We start from the raw sequence: 19365 nt of genomic DNA on the forward strand, positions 1-19365 counted from the left end.
CGAAACCACTCCTACACTTCCATATCTTCCTGAAACCCTCCTCCATTCCTTCTACCTAATAAATGATTCCCCTCCCACATATTTTTGAAGCATTGCTATAGATTGCACTTTTTTTTTTTAAATTGTGTAGGGGGAGAAAAACAACAGCTAGAGAACTGCAGGGGGCCCCACCATCTCTCCATGGCACAATCAACAATGTTACTCCCTGCAGTTTGTCTGATTAATGGCTGCACCTCCCACTGGGTCTGTGTAATAGGTGCAAGCAAGGTGTTTAGAAGTGCTTTGTGCTTAATTGCTGTCAAGGCCAAAAGCATGAGACTTATCTGATGCAGGCAGACATTCATCCTTAGCTTTAAATAGTTGAATCTATTCAATGCTGTCATTATAAGCACTAGCATTATTTCCTCATCAACGCACAGTGATGCACTAATGTTAACTATTCAATCATCACAGAAATATGAGATTAGAGATTTATAATTGAAGTCAGGGGAGCTTTGCATCATTAACTGGCACTTTTATATTCCCCCATTATAGTTAGTGTGATCTTTATAGACAAGGTTTGTCAATAAAGACAAGTATGTAAAACTGATGGTAGTGGATTTAGAAAAGGAAGCTTCTCTGTATAGGAGTAGCGTTATGGCAAGCAAGAGTTGAACTTTGGATGATTATATGAAATGCATGACAACAATAGCTATCTGGAAATGAACTAATCAACCATTTAAGATTTATAAATCAATAGAGAGAATAACATAAACTCATTGGCTTTTATTTTCATGCTTACCAGCTGCTCTCTTGCCTATAGTTGTAAAATATAGATTTCTTCCTACTAGCAAATGACACCAAACCATTTGGCAGTCATCAATTTGTCTTTAATATTATTGTCGTTTGGTAATTATTGTGAAAAATTTTAGTGAGGACTGATTTAATTAAGCATTTCCTGCTGTGCCATGATAGAGCATTCTTGGATTTTTCACTTGCATAATATTTCCTGTACTAATTGGCCTTTTGTATTGGATGGAAAAAACAGCCTACTTTGAGTTTTTATTGACTGATTGGATTGATTAAATAGTAGTAGATATGAAACCGAGTTCTACTAATGTCATTTTTTTATATAAATGTAGTCAGAAACAGCATTAATGCAGTCTTAACATGCTTCTCTTTTCAGTTTGCAAGTACACAGTCCATGAACGCTGTGTCTCAAGAGCACCTGCCTCTTGTATCGAAACATATGTGAAGTCCAAAAAGAACACTGATGTAAGCCTGTGGTAGCGTTTATTTTGGCATGTAGCTGTTAAATTTGGCAATCCTACCTACGTCTGCACTTTTCTTTCATAGGTAATGCACCACTACTGGGTAGAAGGAAACTGTCCAACAAAATGTGATAAGTGTCACAAAAATATAAAATGTTACCAAGGCCTGACTGGACTTCATTGTGTTTGGTGTCAGATCACAGTGAGTACCTACAGTGAAAACATTAGCACTGATAAGGTAGGCTGAAAACACTGCAGCTTCCTTTTACAGATACCTAATGCAAAAGGTCTCTTTCAATTTTATCATCAGTTATGGTCAGTGTGCACATGAGATTGACATGTTCAGAATACTTATGAGTGTCTTTAGGTGGTATAACCTAAACACACTGAAACATATTCTCTTCTCTGTGCCAATATGTGAATCCGTTAAACTTAATGAGAGCTGTACACATGTTTCTGCAGAAGAATAGAATTCATTATAGTGCTTCCATCTGTATTTTATAGAAAGATCATAAATGTTTTTTCATTGTGGATAAAAGTAAAAGGCAAGATCTCTGTGAAGTTAGGGCAAAATCACACCCGATGTTGCACTGTGGAATAGAGGTAATTAATTGCATCTTTGCCCCTGAATAAACAGCAGAGCAGAATGTTTTCATAGCACATGAAATTTAGTAAAAATAGAGGGCCAGGAAATCCATGCACCAAATCCAGTCTTCCTCTAGCTAATGTGTATTCAGCAGCAACTGTATGAACATTCACGGAACACTGACTTTGTTGGTGGACAGGCCTGTCTTTACCCATACGCAAAGTACGCAGCTGTGTAGGGCACCAGGAAACTTGGGCAAAACAAATTTCCTGGTGACCCGCACAGCTGCGTGCTGCTCCAGCCCCTGCTCTGGCTCTTCCCCGGGGCCCCCGCCCGGCTCCACCTCACCCCTTTCCCGCCTCTTCCCACTCCTGCTCTGCCCCAGTCCCGCCCCCACGCCCCTGAGCTCTGCAGCATGGCCGGGCCTACACTCACTGGCGGCGGGAAGTGCAGTGCTTTATTTAATTTATTTATTTATTTATTTATTTATTTTAATTCTGAAATATTAAACATTTGTTCAGTCTTCTAAAGAATATCATGTGACAATCACTTGTGAATTTAATTTAAGTTCACTTTTTAAACATAGGACTAGTAGAAACTTTGAAACATCATAGAAAATAGGTCCAAATTATTTTCAATTATATATGTTAGGACTACAGATCTAGCAATATTTCAGGGAGGAAAAATATATAGCCCAGATTGCTGTCAAGATTTGGGTAGTTTGGTTTGAGAGTAAAACACCTAAGCCAAATTTTTCAGTGTGGGTAAGTAACTAAAGTCACGCAATTATAATCTGCATTTAGGTGCCTAAATAAGAGTGGTATGATATTTTCAGAAGTGATGAACATCTAAAACTCCCATTGAAGTGAAAGTAAGCTGCAAATGCCCTGCACCTGTGAAAATCATACTCGTATTAATTAGGTACTTAAATATAGACTTGGGGCCAGATTTTAAAAGGTATTTAGGCACTTAGGAGGATTTTCAAAAGCTCTTAGGTGCCTTGGTCCTATTGCAGTTAAGAGCATAGGTGCTTTTGAAAAATCCCTCAGGTGCCTAGATGCTTCTAGGATTTGAGGTGTAAATTAGAGATGGTCCATTAGTAAAACACCTACTAGTTTTACCAATCTTTAAAAATATTTCTGCTTCATTTTTATACCACTTCTCGTATAATATTCATTTCCCTTGTAATTCCAGTTCAGAGCCCTTTTTAACCCTTTCTCCTTCCATAACTATCACTGTACGTATAGAAACCTGCTGAAATGCCTTAAAGCTACCAACTTAAAACCAAAACAAAACCCATATATTTGTAACAGACACACAAGTGACTTTTGAATGGCCATATTGAAGATATTAAAACTATCACCACTCTTTGCAATCATATCTTTTCACCTGCTTATATACAGCATTCCTGCTGCTTGTTGATGATATATTTAGTTGCAGTATGAGCAGTTGTCAGATTCAGAACTGCCTTGTAAAACCTATCTTGCATCCATTTAAAATATGTGCCTTTTTTATAAATGAAGAAACAGAGAAACACACAGAGAAAAAGAATTTGGTATTGTGTAATAATGCTCTTTAACAAGCACTGTATTTTAGCAAGCCAGTGCTGCTGTATGTTTTGTTTTGCAACTCAGTTAGCTACACTGAATCTCTCTTTTGGCCTGATTCTTAGCAGGCAATACGTTTAAAAGGTGTCTTGAAACACCTCTCTTGCTTTTATAGCAAAACATACATGGAGAGGCAGGAGTTCCTATCCCTGTTCCAGAAGCTGAGTGATTCATTCAATGTATTTCTGTTTTTTCTTGACCTTTTAAAAGTGATGGGGCCATGGCCCCCTGCCCACCCCCCTCCCCCACCCCACCCCCATTCCGGCATCCCTGGCCTGGGAGGAAGAATATGGTTGTCTGTCTCTGCATGGATCTCCAGATTTCATTACAGCCTCTGCAGTTAGAGGTCCACATCCCCTCCAAGTGGCAGCAAACTCTTCCCCCAGAGGGGTTGCTGGGTCAGAAATTTCATGACATTCACCTTGAAGTTTTCTAAGCAAGTTTTCCCCTCTTGTGGATTTCTCTCCAGGATGGAGATACAATATGTCCTTTAGTATTTTGTAATATTGTAATAGGGCTTTTTTTTTCTTTTAGTTTTATTTTTGGAGGGAGCAAGAGTAAAGATGTGTGGATTAATTCTTACAAGATAAGACCCATTTTAGACATCAGTTCTACCTCCAAACCAAATCACAAACTTTTCAGAATTTCAGTATGAATTTGGCTAATGAGACCTCCTTCCCTGGGCTACTGGTTTGCTCTTTGTGACTCTCTTCCTAATTCCCTATCCAGCTGTGTCCTGCCATACAGCTGGTCTTCTTTTCAAGGCTTCTTCACAGACCTCCAGACTTTCCTTCCTCTTCCCTAAGTGAAGTCATCCTACTTCAGGCTACTCCACAAATTCTTGGCTTTCACTACAGTTCCTCATTTCCACATCTAGGCATCCGGTTGTGAGATAAGTAATGTAAACTAGCTAGCTTTGTGGACACGGCACTATTGCAGAGGGAAGGATACAAAAAGGTTTATAAAACAATTATTTTTTAATATGAGGTGCTTAGTATATTACTTTACTATCTCACTATGTTGTTTTCATTAGCTATAGCATGCACATCTTCAGCTATTCCTTTTATTTCCTATACCTCACTTCTGTTGTCAAAGATCAGCAGAGACTAATAAGAAGATTAAGCTATTTTTTTCAGAGATAAGTTTGCATGCCACTGAGTAGCAGAGCTGCTAATTATCACCGAGTGTGCGAAGATACTTTTATTTGATGTTACATGGCCTAGTGTGCATTAATTATGGTACAAGTAGCCTTACCACTGAGGCAGGGAATTAGCATGACAAATGCTTTAGATTACAGGGCTACCAAAATACCCTCACAATAAGGCTTTAATACTCAGAGTAAATCCAAACTCATTAACTTTTATTTTCCGTTGCTAAGTAACTGCCTGAAAAGGTAACTTTGCAGTATAAATGAATACGGACAAGACTAATACTGGGTGTCATTCACTTCAAAATTCAGAAATATTATGTCTACATTATACTGTGCTAGATAACTTTTATCAAAAGTGTGTTACTGTTAAAGTGTATATATCATCTACTGAATTGATTATATTGTAAGTTTGATACAGTTAATGCCAACATGGATAAATCATCTAAAGAAAAATGAATCACTCGCTCACTGGAAAAATATGATTTATAGGAGCAACTGTTGAACTACATATTTTACATCACCTGCTGAATGAAATATCACCTATTGAGCTAGATGCTGTATGCTACATATTAAACCATTTAATAAATAAATTAGATATATTTCCTAAAGTTTTAGATGCTTAGTACACCAGGGTACCCTCTATAAATTAAAATATACATAGCTGCTAGTAAAACACATCAATTTGGAATCATGCTCTTACGTGACGTGCACACGCTATCTGACAGACTTAATATGCAGTATATTAAATCAATGTAGAGATAATAAACTACACCAAATTCCACACTATCAAGTGGTATTTTTATTGTGATTGTCTGCTGATATTGTAAACCATGAAAATGAAACTTGAGTGGATTGCATCTGTCTCTATAAACAGAGATAACATTATAGCTTTGTTTTGTGTTTGGATGCGTATATTTAAAATATGCTGTTTAGGGAAATTTGAATTAAGTTAAATTCTAGGGCACCAATGAGAAACCTAGACTTCTATCTAATTCAAACTATTTTTTCCAACAGTTTATATCACTAATTGTATTTCTTAATGTTTTATGTTGGCTTGAACTTCTACAGTCCCTCCCTTTCTTCTTTGAATATATCAGTAACTCAGTGCTTTTTAATAAATGACCTTTGGAATATTCTCTCATTGTTCTGAGAGTGGAACTATTCTCATTGCTCTCAAAAGAATCTCCATGTTAGGAAAAAATGGAGAAGTGAAATCCTAATGGAGTTTTGCCATTCACTTCAATGGATCCAGGATTTCACTCATGCCCTTCAGAGCTTTGTTTGATGTTCCCTTAGTTATATATTACATTGTCACTCTTGGCATCCTCTTAGTATTGGTGTCATTATTAATCTAATGAAGTAGTAGTGGTATTTCAGAAATGCTCAAAGTTTTCACCCAGAAATGGGGATCCTTTGTGCAAGGCACTGTACAAACTATAGTAAGAAACAGTCCCTGGCCTGATGAACTTACAGATCATGACGATATCTTCCATAATAAAGATTGTGACCACTGATAATGCTACAGTGATGCGTTGCCTTCCTCATCCTGCAGCACTGCTACTACTCTGCAGTCTGGCTCAAATGCTCAACTTCCACCATTGGAGGGATTTTGAAACCTATGGCTCCTCTTTGCTATAATATCATAAATTCCAAGGCCAGGAAGGACCACTGTGATCATCTAGTCTGACATGGAACTTCCCCAAAATAATTCCTTTTGAATTTGAGCATAAATTTTAAAAAAATCCAATCTTGATTTTAAAATTGTCAGTGATGGAGAATCTACCATGACCTTGGTAAACTGTTCCAGTGGTTAATTACCTTTACCAATATCAGCTCAGTGGTTTTGGGAAATTGAAGCCTGGTTGACTGATTTCCATTATAGAACTCACTGTAAGAACAACTTGTTTCTGTATCATTACCTTGCATTTTTGTCTAAAGTTGTCTCTTATTTTCAGCTATAATGTCATTAACCTCCCTGTACCTTTCCCCAAGCCTTCACCACATGTGGAGGAAGTTAGATTTCATGCTTTAGACATTGAGGGCCTTTAGTTATTATCTGAGTACCAAATTAATCTGCACATTTCCTGAGCATTTTGAGGCAAATGGGGATAAATCCAGGGCTTAGTTCATAATAGCACAAAAACTGGCCAGATGAATTAAGTTATGCATACATGATTGCAGTAACCTGGGAAGTGTTCAGCAACTTGGCAGTATCAGTGACACTCATGCCCCTTTGCATGTCTGCCCTCATTTCACCTGCATTGTCATGCGTCCTGCTGAGCTGTGGAATGCAGCTGGCATTTGCATGTAATTGCTCCTCCCAGCTCCCAGGAGCCTCTGTGCCACCATAGCTAGATGTCTATGCCTATGCTAGTCTCTGCCTTTTCCCTAGCTCCTCCTGTTGCTGGATCCCAGCCAGGTGGAGGCAGTGGCCAGAGGTGGCTACGCAAAGAGGAGGAGGCATTGTGCTCCACCCTCTGTTAGCTGTAAACAAGCTCTCCTCCAACACTCAGCCCTGGGGGCTGTACTTCCCAATCCACCCTTTCCACACCCCATTACCCAGCCAACCAGCAGCCATCCCATGCACTCACCCCCCAGCCATTCAGCTACCCCAGGCATATGCAGCACTCATCCAATTGCTCCAGCATCCACCACAGGGATCCCCAGTACCAGCACACCTAGCTGCCCTGGCACTCATCCCAGCCACACCCACTACCCATCCAGTAGTCAGTGGCTGCTGCAATGTCACTCAAGGAGGGGAACTGGAGAAGCAGATAAGTAGAGATGCAATTGAGGGAGCACAAAAGAGAAGAAGGGAATTGGGAGTGAGAGAAATAGAGGGATTAAAATTGGGAGAGGAAAATAGAGGAGAATAAGAGGGGGGAAAGGATTGAAGGAAGGGTCACAGAAATGGGGAAGCTAAACCACAATTCGTTTCTGTGATAGAAGTCATTCAGAGGTCTCAAAAACTTGTCCGTTACAAAGCAGGGCATATTCAATTAGATCTAAAGCAATTTTCCCAGATTACTTTTGTAATTGCTGGCACATCTTACCCATTCTGACACCAGCATTGCCCCTCTGCCATGTGGTGGAAGATGTCTTGGGCCTTGCAGGTTGACTTCCCAGGGGAGGTGGTCAGTGAAGCAGAATCTGGGTATATTCTAAGAGATGATTACCCCTATAACAACATGTTCCCGAGGATAATAGACTTTACAGATGGACATACTTAGGTACAGAAGCAATTTTAGGTTATTTTTAGAAGATTTTTATGGCTCTTGCTGAGGCCTGTATAGTTAGATCATGTTAAATGAAGTATGAAGGAATCCTAGTGTCCAAAAGTCATGAGATTAGCTAAAAATTCCTAAGGACTTGACTACACATACAGCGCTGCAGGGGCACAGCTGCTCCGTGCTGCAGCTGTGCTGCAGTAGCGCTTAGTGAAGATGCTCCCTACGCTGACGGGAGAGCTTCTCCCATCAGTGTAGGTACTCTACCTCCCTGAAAGGTGGAGGAAGCCCTCCCATTGAGATAGTGCTGATTGCACTGCGGGTTAGGTCGATATAACTGCGTCACTCAGGGGTATGGTTTTTCCACACCGCTGAGCGATGTAGTTATACCGACATAAGTCTGTACCATACACCAAGCATAAGGTGTGTTGTTGTTTTTTAAATAAAAATTAACAATATTAGGTTCTTTGTATTTGTCCTCTGGTTTCTGAGCCTTTAGGTCACACTTTCTCTATGTTTTCAAACATTTGCCCCCAGCCAGGAGGGCTTGAAACTTACTGATCCACCTCATCATGATGATGATACCACATTATCTATCCAGAAACTTCTCTTTCTGCCTTGTATTCACCTGGAAAGGAAAATTGATAGCAGTTCCCGTAAACATGCATTGCCTGCTGAACCTCTTAAAATGTGCCTGTAAAGCAAATCTTTCCTTTCTTAAGATCTCTTTAGCCTTTGCTAATCATCTCCAATTCTTTGTTGTTGATAACATGGTCAATCCATTATATTTTCTGAATTCTTTCATAACTCCCTAATTTGAAGGATTGTAGTTTATTATTGATTGTTTTAAAGTCCATGTTTCACAGCCGTAGTTTAACACAGACCAAATGTAAGTTTTCAAGAGTCAGAATTAAGTCTTTAGATTTATGTCCATTCTCATCCGTTGTTCATTCTTCCAGAATGTCTCTTTCACTCTTACAGTTCTAGTTCTGATTTGAGTAGCCGATCTTCCATCTTCTGTAATGATACTTGCTATATGGCTGTGTCATTCACTGGAATCTTGCATATTTTCCCGGGATCCTTGCATACCATTAAATTTTTTTGTCTTGTCCATATTCAGCTCCAGAGCCCTTTCTTTGCATATTCATATATAATTTCCACTAACTTCATCAGACCTTCTTCTGAATCAGCGGATAGCACTGTATCATTTCCATAGAGAATTGTAATTCTCTCATTTTCCATTCATCTTTATACCTTCTTGTTTCTTCGATTAATTTAATCCAACATTCACTATAGATGTTGAATAAAGATGGTGACATTATACAACCATGTCTCACTCCTCTCTTGATCTCTACAAGATTTTCATTTTCATTGCCTATTATATTGCCTTCTGATTCCAATATAATTGCTTTATTACTTGGAGTTCATACCCACACATCTTAGTATGTTGAACATAGCGTAGATGGTAGATTCCATCAATGCTTTTTTGGAAGTCAATAAAACACAAGTATTCTGTTTTCCCCATTTCAGTTGATCTTTCTGATATAAGCTTCAGTTCATAATGGTGTTCATCGTTCCCTTTCCATGTTCAAAGCCATATTATTGATCTCTTATTTCCTTATGAATCTGTTCTCACATTTGGTCTTGAACAACTTGCCAAAGTATCTTAGGCTATTTTGTGACTGAACACAGTTACATGTACGTTGTTTTGCCATAACCCTCCCCGCATCATCGTTCAGTCTGAGGCACTGAAAGAGAGCACTCAGCACGAAAGCTAGCATGCATGAGAGGGGTGGGTATGTACATGCCTCCACTATGGCATGGCCCCATGCGGATTCTACAGTGCAGTGTGGATGGGGGCAAGAGGTGTGTACCAGGTCCTGGGAATCAATAGTCCTCCTGGGCCACTACCGCAATGCATTGATCCCTTTGCTGCCTAACTCTTACCCAAAGGTATAGAGGTCCCCGCCCTCTCAGCGCCCTATGCTGAACTTTTCAGATCAGTTCTCCCATGAACTCTGTTGATTGGCAGAGGTGATCATGGCTCATGTTCCAAGAGCTGCCACCTGGTGTCTGGAGCACATCTGGGTGCTGATCAATGTGTGGTCAGAGTACACTGTCCTCCACAACTTTGCCCAGAGTGGCAGGAACATACACCTGTACTGGAAGATTACAAAGAAGCTTGAGGAGGCCGACATTCACCAGACTCCATCTCAGTGCCAGGAGCATATGAAGCACCTGAGGCTCCTGTACCAGATAGAGGGACTCCAACTATCTGTCCAGGAAGGGACCTAGCACATGTCCACGCTATGATGGAATGGACAGGTGCTTTCCAGGGATCCGTGTACAGTGCCTGAATTGACTCATGATCCATGACAGGATGTCAATAAGGGGCAGGGCGAGGAGGCAGCAGGGACCTCAGAGGAATTCCAAGAGGAAACCCTGGCAGACCCAGAGGAAGAGGAGCATGTGATTCTGCATCTCAACCCAGCAGACCCAGTTGAAGAAGCTCCACTGAGGAGCCCGAAGAGGACCCCAAACCACTGCAAGAACCAGAACCAGAACCCAAGGCTGGTAAGTTATAATACATCCCCACGTGCCCCGAAAATATCCCCTGATATTTCATCCTTGAAGGTGCCTCTACCAGATCCTTGCTCTACCCCGACATGGTCCCAAAGTAAGACATGGCTATAAATCAATGATTGTATTGAAATCCCATGATCCACTGTAAAGTATTTAGTGGAAGCTATAACAGCGGTGGTCAAACTTTTCCAGTCATGCCCCCTTATCATCTGCGCCCCCCACTTCCATTACTGCAAAGCCAAGTCTTCCTCAGCAGTGGAGCTTGGGCTGAAATGGAGTTGGGGGCGGAACTGCTGAGGAAGATGCCTGAAGTGGGTTATAGCCCATGAAAGCTTATGCCCAAATAAATTTGTTAGTCTCTAAGGTTCCACAAGGACTCCTCATAGTTTTTGCTGATACAGACTAACACGGCTCCCCCTCTGAAACTTAAGAAATACCTGTTACTGTCCAAAGCACCAGAATGAAAAACAGAAGAGAAATAAACTGTAATGTCTTTATAGCTTTGTTAATGACTTAATTGACAATACAGACACAGGAAACAAAAGGAAATTATCAGTGAAGATATCTGACACAGAATGGTGCTTTTTATAACCCCTCCCCTTTCACTCCCAGCATGCAGTCATAACTTGCATCCATGGAAGTACTCATGCATAGTACCTGATAAGTGCTGTGAGCAATGGTGTCAGAAAACGTGAAAAAGGAATGTGTAAAACAGCTCCCAAAATCTTGCAGAACTGTTTTAAATTACTGTAACAGTAGGTAAATAAGTGCTCCCAGTAAAGCACCCTGAAACACACCAGTTAACATATTACAAAAACATTATGTCATTAAAGTGTATATACACTCTCCGCAGCACAAAACCATGGCCCAGGATGTTAACTTTGAGGGCCCTTACCCAATTTTCTGCTTTCAGGTAACACGTAATGTTGGTTGCAGCAAGAGTTTGTGGCAATGTTCCATTGAGCTTTTCCAGTAGCACTATAGCTACACAATTTCGCAATAGTATTTGTTGGCACAGACCCAAGCCATCTTCTGGCTCCATGTTGATCCACACACATAGTATCAGGAATTTCCCTTGACTGCTGGGAACCAGGAGTGGTGTGCAAGTGGGTGGATCTGCTGCCTGTTCAGGCTTTGAAAACCAGATCTGTCCTGAGCCCACTCTGGAAGCATTCCACTTTAGCCTCACATATTGTGCAGAAGGCACAGCACACCACGATAACGTGCATTGCGTTGGCCACATTTACATCCTGACAGGTCTGAAAACATCGCCAGTGAGCCCAAAGGTATGCTCCATTCTGCAGCTACTCAGTGTATAGTTGAATTCACTTTTTCTTGTGTGGGTGATGTCAGGGTATGGCTTCATGAGACACGTTAGGAGAGGATAGGTGGGATCCCCTCAAATAAATGTTGGAACAGAAACACCATACATAACCACATCATTTATTGGGAATCAAGTCCCTTCGTCCCCTCTCTGGTACAATCCCAGCCTCCTGAGTATCCTTTCCCATGTGTCCAATGTCGGTGTTCATGAACTGACCCCTGTGGTGCATTAAGCTTTGGAGAATGAGTGAATAGTAATTCTTTTAGTGGGCAAAGTATTGGGATGTGTGTTTCATCAAAGTCTCCTGCATGGTTCAGAAACCCCATCCTTCGAAATCCCACTATAATTTCACAGACTTTGATTATGGCAATCACTTGTGAGTAGAGTACAATACTGATAGCGTGGCAAACCTGTACAAACTCCACCCCAACAGTTGACTTTCCATCCCTGATCTGATTTGCAACTGCCAGGTAGCTTTCAGGTGTTTCCAGCTTCTTAAGGGCAATAGGTTTCCAAAATGGGTTTCCAAAAACAAGTGGTCTGGTGCTGGAGGATTGGTGCACGCTGCATGCACGACTCCATGAAGGTCTGCTTCCTCATTCCGACGTTGGGCAGCTATTGGTCATCATTCCAGGCTTCCAATTTGATGTAGTCCCATCACAGCATGCTGTTTCTTTGGGACCAAAAGCAGTGGTCCCCCGTCTTCAGCATCTCAAATTTTTCTGGACTCATTTTGTCCAGTATCCAGTACTGGACCGCATGAACATCTGTCCCATAAGGTGTAGCAGGAGCAGCACCACATCACGGACTTGCTCGGTGTCTTCAGTGCAGTTTGAAAGAAGGGAAAGATGACTGGGAGCTGCCATTATCAAATGGGTGAAGGCTGCATATAGTAGCAGCAACACCTGCAAGACAGTTCCCAGAGTGTCTCCTGTGACACAAATGACTGGGATACCATCCCTGAAATGGTAGTGCTACCATTGCATACTAAAAAGGGGCAGTATGGACACAGGCACGTGTTGTGAACAGTGTATACCCATGATCAGCACAGCAAATGTGGACACTTGGCATAAGTATGAGGTACTGTAAATGTACTAATGGTACATGGACAAGTACCCAGGGAAGTATGCCAGTTAAGACGCAGCCTTAAAGGTATGCAATACTAGCATGATTGTTCCTTAGCCTTTACAATCCATAATGTTTTTGGATTTGGATACACAATGAGGTTGTAAAGTGTTTTGACAATTCTTCTGTCTCAAACACATTCTTTGTTACCTCTGACAGCACTTTCAAGCCTTCATCCCTTGTGCTTTTTAACAATTCAGTCTGTATTCAAAAATAACTTGCTGCTGTAATTTCTTCATCCATTATTGGTGGGCTTACCATCATCTCTAGTTGAGGTTTTTCAGGCTTATCACCATGTAGTTCCTTGATATATTCTCCCCATTTCTTGTTTTTATCTTTGGAGTCTGTCAAATACAGTACAGGAACTCCTCACTTAAAGTCATCCCGGTTAACGTTGTTTCGATGTTAAGTTGCTGATCAATTAGGGACATGCTTATTTAAAGTTGTGAAGTGCTCCCTTCTAACATCGTTTGGCAGCCGCCTGTTTTGTCCACTGCTTGCAGGAAGAGCAGCCTGTTGCAGCTAGCTGGTGGGTGGCTGGAACCAGGGTGGACCAGCAGCCCCCCTATCAGCTCCCCATTCCTCTAAGTTCCCTGTACAGCAGCTGTCCCTCCCCCCACTGCCATGTTCTGCTCCTGCCCTCTGCCTTGGAACTGCTCCCAGAGACTCCTGCTTGCTGTATGGGGGGAGGGGAGTGTCTCCCCCTCCCCCTTGCTCCTGCACCCCGCTTACCTCATCTTCCATAGAGCAGGGGACACACACGATGAAGGGAGCTTCTAGGCAGTACCTGCGGTCTCAGGTCTCAGGAAGCTGATTTAATTAAGGCAGTGTACTTAAGCCTGGGGTCAGCTACTTAAAGGGGAAATGCACATTTTTTCTCTCACACACAGGGTGTGTGTCTCTGTCTGCCCTCCCTCCTTTCCTACTGCCTTGGAGAGTGTTGTGAGAGTTAACCCTTGAGGGCTCAGTCAATTGCTAGTTCATTTAGCAGTAAGGCATTCCCTGAGAAATATCCCACCCTCTGACTCCTCCACCTCAACCAAGCTTCACAATCATCATCACTGTGTACCAGTATTAAATTGTTTGTTTAAAACTTATACTGTGTGTGTGTGTGTGTGTGTGTGTGTGTGTGTGTGTCTGTCTGTCTATATTGTGACAGACCCAGACCAGTGGGGTACAGGAGTCTGGTAGAGGGCAAATATACTGGTCACTGGATGAGTAGTTTTCTGTTCCCGGAGTGACCAGAGCAGAGGCTGCACTATAGTAATCAGGAACCTGCTAGAACCAGTTAAGGCAGGCAGGCTAATTAGGACACCTGGAGCCAATTAAGAAGAAGCTGCTAGAATCAATTAAGGCAGGCTAATCAGGGCACCTGGGTTTTAAAAAGGAGCTCACTTCAGTTTGTGGTGTGAGTGTGAGGAGCTGGGAGCAAGAGGCGCAAGGAGCTGGGAGTGAGAGGGTGAGGGTGTGGGTGTGCTGCTGGAGGACTGAGGAGTACAAGCGTTATCAGACACCAGGAGGAAGGTCCTGTGGTGAGAATAAGGAAGGTGTTTGGAGGAGGCCGTGGGGAAGTGGCCCAGGGAGTTGTAGCTGTCATGCAGCTGTTACAGGAGGCACTATAGACAGCTGCAATCCACAGGGCCCTGGGCTGGAACACGGAGTAGAGGGCGGGCCCGGGTTCCCCCCCAAACCTCCCAATTGACCTGGACTGTGGGTTCTTCCAGAGGGGAAGGTTTCTGGGCTGTTCCCCAACCCACATGGTGAATCTCTGCGGCAAGAAAATCTGCCAATAAGCGCAGGACCCACCAAGATATAGGAGGAACTTTGTCACAATATATATATATATCGTCTTTTGTCTGGTGAAAAAATTTTCCCTGGAACCTAACCCCCTCATTTACATTAATTCTTATGGGGAAATTGGATTCGCTTAACATCGTTTCGCTTAAAGTCGCATTTTTCAGGACCATAACTACAAAGTTAAATGAGGAGTTCCTGTATTGTCCATTTTTGTCCTTAAGGGTCACATTGGTCACCTTTTGTAATTGAAGACTTTCATCTTCTAATACATCTCTTTGTTCTCTTTATCCAATTGTTTTGTTGTGGGTAAACTTCCCAGGGGCAGTGTCTTTTGCCACCAAGCGCATTCACAGGCTGAGGTTGGTGTAACGGCCTTTAGATAAAGAGGCTAGCTATGATATAAGCAGGGAAACTTGTCAAATAAGCAGTCTTGAACAATTTGATGACAGTATTAACAGGGAGTGGTAGGGCAAATGCTCCAAATGTCCAAAGATGGCACTGTGACATGGCAAGTGCAGGCCACCATTCAAAAAGATTGTTGCCAAAATCCCTGCTGCCTTGTGGGTTAAGCCTTTTGGCTAAAAGCTAGAATTCCAACTTTCTTGCCACGCCCAAACTAGCTGCACTTAATTCTTGGGGCCTTTGTGCAGTATTGACCCCAAAGTTATATCATGATAACATGACTTACTATTCCTCAACTGCCACGCAAAATTACTGGCCCTCAGTGTGAACCCGTGCCCTGCCTGGCCATATGTGTGTAACTGGCAACTGCAGAGATTGCTGCATGGACTGTAAGGGGATTGAATCAACCCAGGAACCTAGCCAATATATGTAAAGAAATGGAAAGGCTAGACATTTCCATAATGAGACTAAGTAAAGTGTTCTGGAGAGGTCTAGATTTTGTTTCAGGTCTTCTAAGCGGCAAAGAATACAGAGTTATCAGTGCAGGTGGATGTCAGAGTAGGTAAGGAGTGGCAATTATAGTAGACAGGACTATAACTGGAAGGATAGAACAAGTGAATATATCATCTGAATTGCAATGATAATAGTGATAAAAAGACTTCCAAAAGATATGATTATTCAAGTATATGCCTCAACAACTGCACATTCTGATGAGGATGTCAAAACATTCTATTTAAATATTGAAATAATGGAAATCAGCGGTGGAAAGAAAAATAGAGTCATCCTTATATGACTTATATGGAACACAAAAGTAGGAGGGAAAAGAATATCGGTCGCAGTTGGTTTATTTGCCCTTAGTGAAAGAAACAACAGAAAAGAAAGATTCATAGACTCTTGGGAGAAACATGACCTCATTATCTGCAATAGTTATTTTGAATAAAAGGCACACATGGGAATCACCAGGAGGGATGTGTAAAAACCAAATTGATTTTATCAGATCAACCATAGGTATAGAAATAGTGTTAGGAAGGTTAAGATTATGCCAAGTGCAGATTGTAGATCAGATCATAGATTGGTAGTGGTGAGAATGAATATCAAACTGAGAAAGATACAGAAAGCCAAATATTATCTAGCATGGAACCTTGAAGCTCGGAGGAATCAAGAAATACAAAGTTACTACCAAGATGAAGTGTTGCAGATCATTAATAAAAACAAAGACCGAGTGATTTGGGAATGTCTGAAAGAAGCTATAAAAGAAGCTGCAGATAAACATTGAGGGAAGATATTAATAACTAAGAAAAAACCATGGATAACATATGAAATCATTGCTCTGATGGATGAAAGAACAAAAGTAAAGCCACAAAGATCAAGAACTGGAAAAAAACCGGAAGTCACAATATAACGATAAAGAATAAATGCAGATTAATAAAGTCTGAATGGCTGAATGAGAAATGCAGAGAAATTGAATAAAGAGAACAAAGTGGGATGTAAATGAATTTATAGGTTGTATGAAGAATAGTCCTAATTACATTTTTTGTACTTCTCTAAAAACTTGAAAAATAGTTTTCTGGACAATATTTGGGCTGTACAGAATATATTATGATGTAGTATATTAGTATATTATTAATAATAATCATGTTTATTACCATAGAGCCTCAAGGGCAACCAAAAATGGGACCCCATTGTGCTAGGCACTGTACAGACACAGAGTAGTAGACAGTCCCTGGCCCCCAAAATCTTATAATCTAATGAGACAAGACAGACACACAGGGTGGAGGAATCGGGGGTGGAACACAGAAGCAGAGTGAACAGTATGTTGGCAGCAAATAGCATGTTAGTTCCACAGTTTTTTTAAGAGATCAGCTAAATGGAAGGAAAAGGAAAGGAGTGAGAATGAGGGGGACAGGGCAGGTTGGAGTGAAGCTGAGGTGAAGAGACTGAGAGAGAGGACAGGCTGGCGCAAACATCCAATCAGTACCGGGTAGGGAAAATAAGAGAACATTCAACAGTTCTGAATGGAATGTCCAAAGGTGAAAAAGGTCCCGCTTTGGCTGCTTTTGCTCCTGCCAGTTGGAATCTCTGTCTGGCTCCTCTCTGAACTTTTCTCCCAAGGTCACATGGTGGACAGGAGGGGAGGCAGCAACTGGGTCCTAGTGCCACCCCTTTATAGTTGTTCCAAGAGACTGTTGTGCGCGGGATGGGGGGGAGCAGCCGAGCGTCATTTTACCCCCTCCACCTGAATGCAGAAATCCCTGCTTTGGCTGCATTACATTTCTGTTAGAAAAGTATTCATAGACAATTACCCTTCCTGCTGAGCTATTTGGAAGTCTGGGCAGTCAGAAAATATGTCCACATTATATTTTCCAAAAGTGCACAAAGAGAAGCAATGTTTTCACTATTGTATGTGCTTAAAAAAGAGGGCAGTTCATTTGTTCAGGATTGGTTGATCTACAGAGAGAATTAACTTTTAGAATTTTGAAAACTCGGAAAAAATAATTAAACTGAAGTAAAGTGAGTTCCTAGAATACTGTATGTGAGTCAAATAATTCTGTCACTTGACAACAATTCTTAAATATTTTCCTGTATTCTTGTACTGATCTAGTGTATTCATATTCACGCTATTCCAGATAGGGCACAGGTTCTTTATAGAAATATTCTAGTGAGATACTGTGGTGATTATTAATTTTCTCTCTTTTCCTCACAGCTCCATAATAAATGTGCTTCACATCTAAAGCCTGAATGTGACTGTGGCCCTTTGAAGGACCATATTTTACCACCCACAGCAATTTGCCCAATAGTATTGGTGAGTTCATCATATGCTCTATTCTGATATAGCTTTGTGTCATAGACATTGGAACAACCTGAATGAATGTTTGACTGCTTTAGCTTTTTGTTAATTTGACAGCACTATATAAGCCCAAAACAGAACAGATAATTCTAGTTCATGACTTACAGGCAGAAATGCTTTGCCCCCCACCCCCCATATATTGCATTTTCCTTCATGTGACAATGAACTTTCTGTAGGATATGCTATAACTGAAGCTGACTCAGGTTTTATTATTTAGTCATGCTGTACTTACCAGAAATTGTATAGGCAGAACACTTCTACATTTTACATCTTTTATAGATCCAACTTCCCAGAATAATGAAGTTATTCTTATGGGCAGTTTTTGCTTGGGATGCACATTGTATATCTGCAGTGCTGAGGTCTCTCATCTCAACCGGAGGTTACCTAGAATGATGACATTGGCCTTGCAGCAAGCTATGCGTCAACATTATGATGTATTTTATTCTGCAGGAGTGGACAGTAAATTTCACTGTCCACAAAACAATTACTCAGTTCAATGAAAATAGAAAAAGAAATGCACACTGTACATAGGTACGACTGAAAAAGGCTGAGCAGTTTGTCATGAGAAAGAGACCTTCAGAATTAACATCTATATTAATACATTAAATTGAGTTTTTATGCTTATGAAAGTCACAGCATCATCATGTTAATGCTAATAACAGATATGATATACATGGACACATGGACATTTCATTTTAAATACACTTCATAACAAAAAAAAGTAATGGTTGAATTTGAGAAAATATACAGCAGTCAGAAAAATTAGGAAAAGTGGCTTTCTAAACTCTAAACTTTTTCTTAAAATGCTTCTGCTTATTAAATAGTCTGTAATGATTTGTAAATTATCTGTGTTCTCTTTTTGCTGTTTGTTTGTTAATGCCTGAGTCTCACCCCACAACTATGTAAATCAAGAATCACTCCATTGCAGTCACTGGAGTCAACGCTATGTCAAGCTGGTGTTAGTAACTTAAATTGCAAAATGGTAGCTTCCTAGATTATCTGTAATGACGTGTTGATTTCCATGATTATTGTGTTTCGCTGATTGCAGATAATGTAAGTTTATGTGTAGAAAGAGATTTTGTTTTTTGTTTTCTTAAACACCACTACTGAAAACTCAACCTGAGATCTGAAAGCCAACTTGAATTTCAGATAATAACATATACTACTTATGCATCATCACCAATAATAAAGATTCTGCATGTGAAATTTTGCCCTTGGTTACATTTGTGCAACTCCATTTTTTTCCATGGTGTTTTACAAGTGCAAAGGAGGCAGACTTTTGTCCTGAAGTTGGAATTTAGTTAACAGTTCTGTTGATATGTAAACCTAGTTCATCCTTGCGTAGCTTTTTTTGAATCTGCAAATTTAAAAGGAGTAAAAGTACTGAGAAATATTAGTGACCTAAAGTAAACAGATCTGACTCAAACTACATACCGGTAAATCAATTTGGACAGTGCATTGCAGCA

The 19365-nt window shown here is 40.9% G+C and overlaps 1 protein-coding gene across 4 annotated transcripts in view; it reads left to right on the top strand.

Annotated features, from left to right (window-relative positions):
* The window catches only part of DGKB (diacylglycerol kinase beta), a 449520-nt gene that overhangs the window by 122117 nt on the left and 308038 nt on the right, over positions 1-19365 (top strand). For all 4 annotated transcript variants that reach the window (XM_065397765.1, XM_065397766.1, XM_065397767.1 and 1 more), the window contains 3 exons: positions 1166-1254; positions 1336-1452; positions 17756-17854. In XM_065397765.1, the coding sequence (XP_065253837.1) occupies positions 1166-1254; positions 1336-1452; positions 17756-17854 (305 nt within the window). The remainder of the gene's footprint in view (positions 1-1165; positions 1255-1335; positions 1453-17755; positions 17855-19365) is intronic.

Source organism: Emys orbicularis, chromosome 2, assembly GCF_028017835.1.
Source record: "Emys orbicularis isolate rEmyOrb1 chromosome 2, rEmyOrb1.hap1, whole genome shotgun sequence".
Taxonomy (NCBI): Eukaryota; Metazoa; Chordata; order Testudines; family Emydidae; genus Emys; species Emys orbicularis.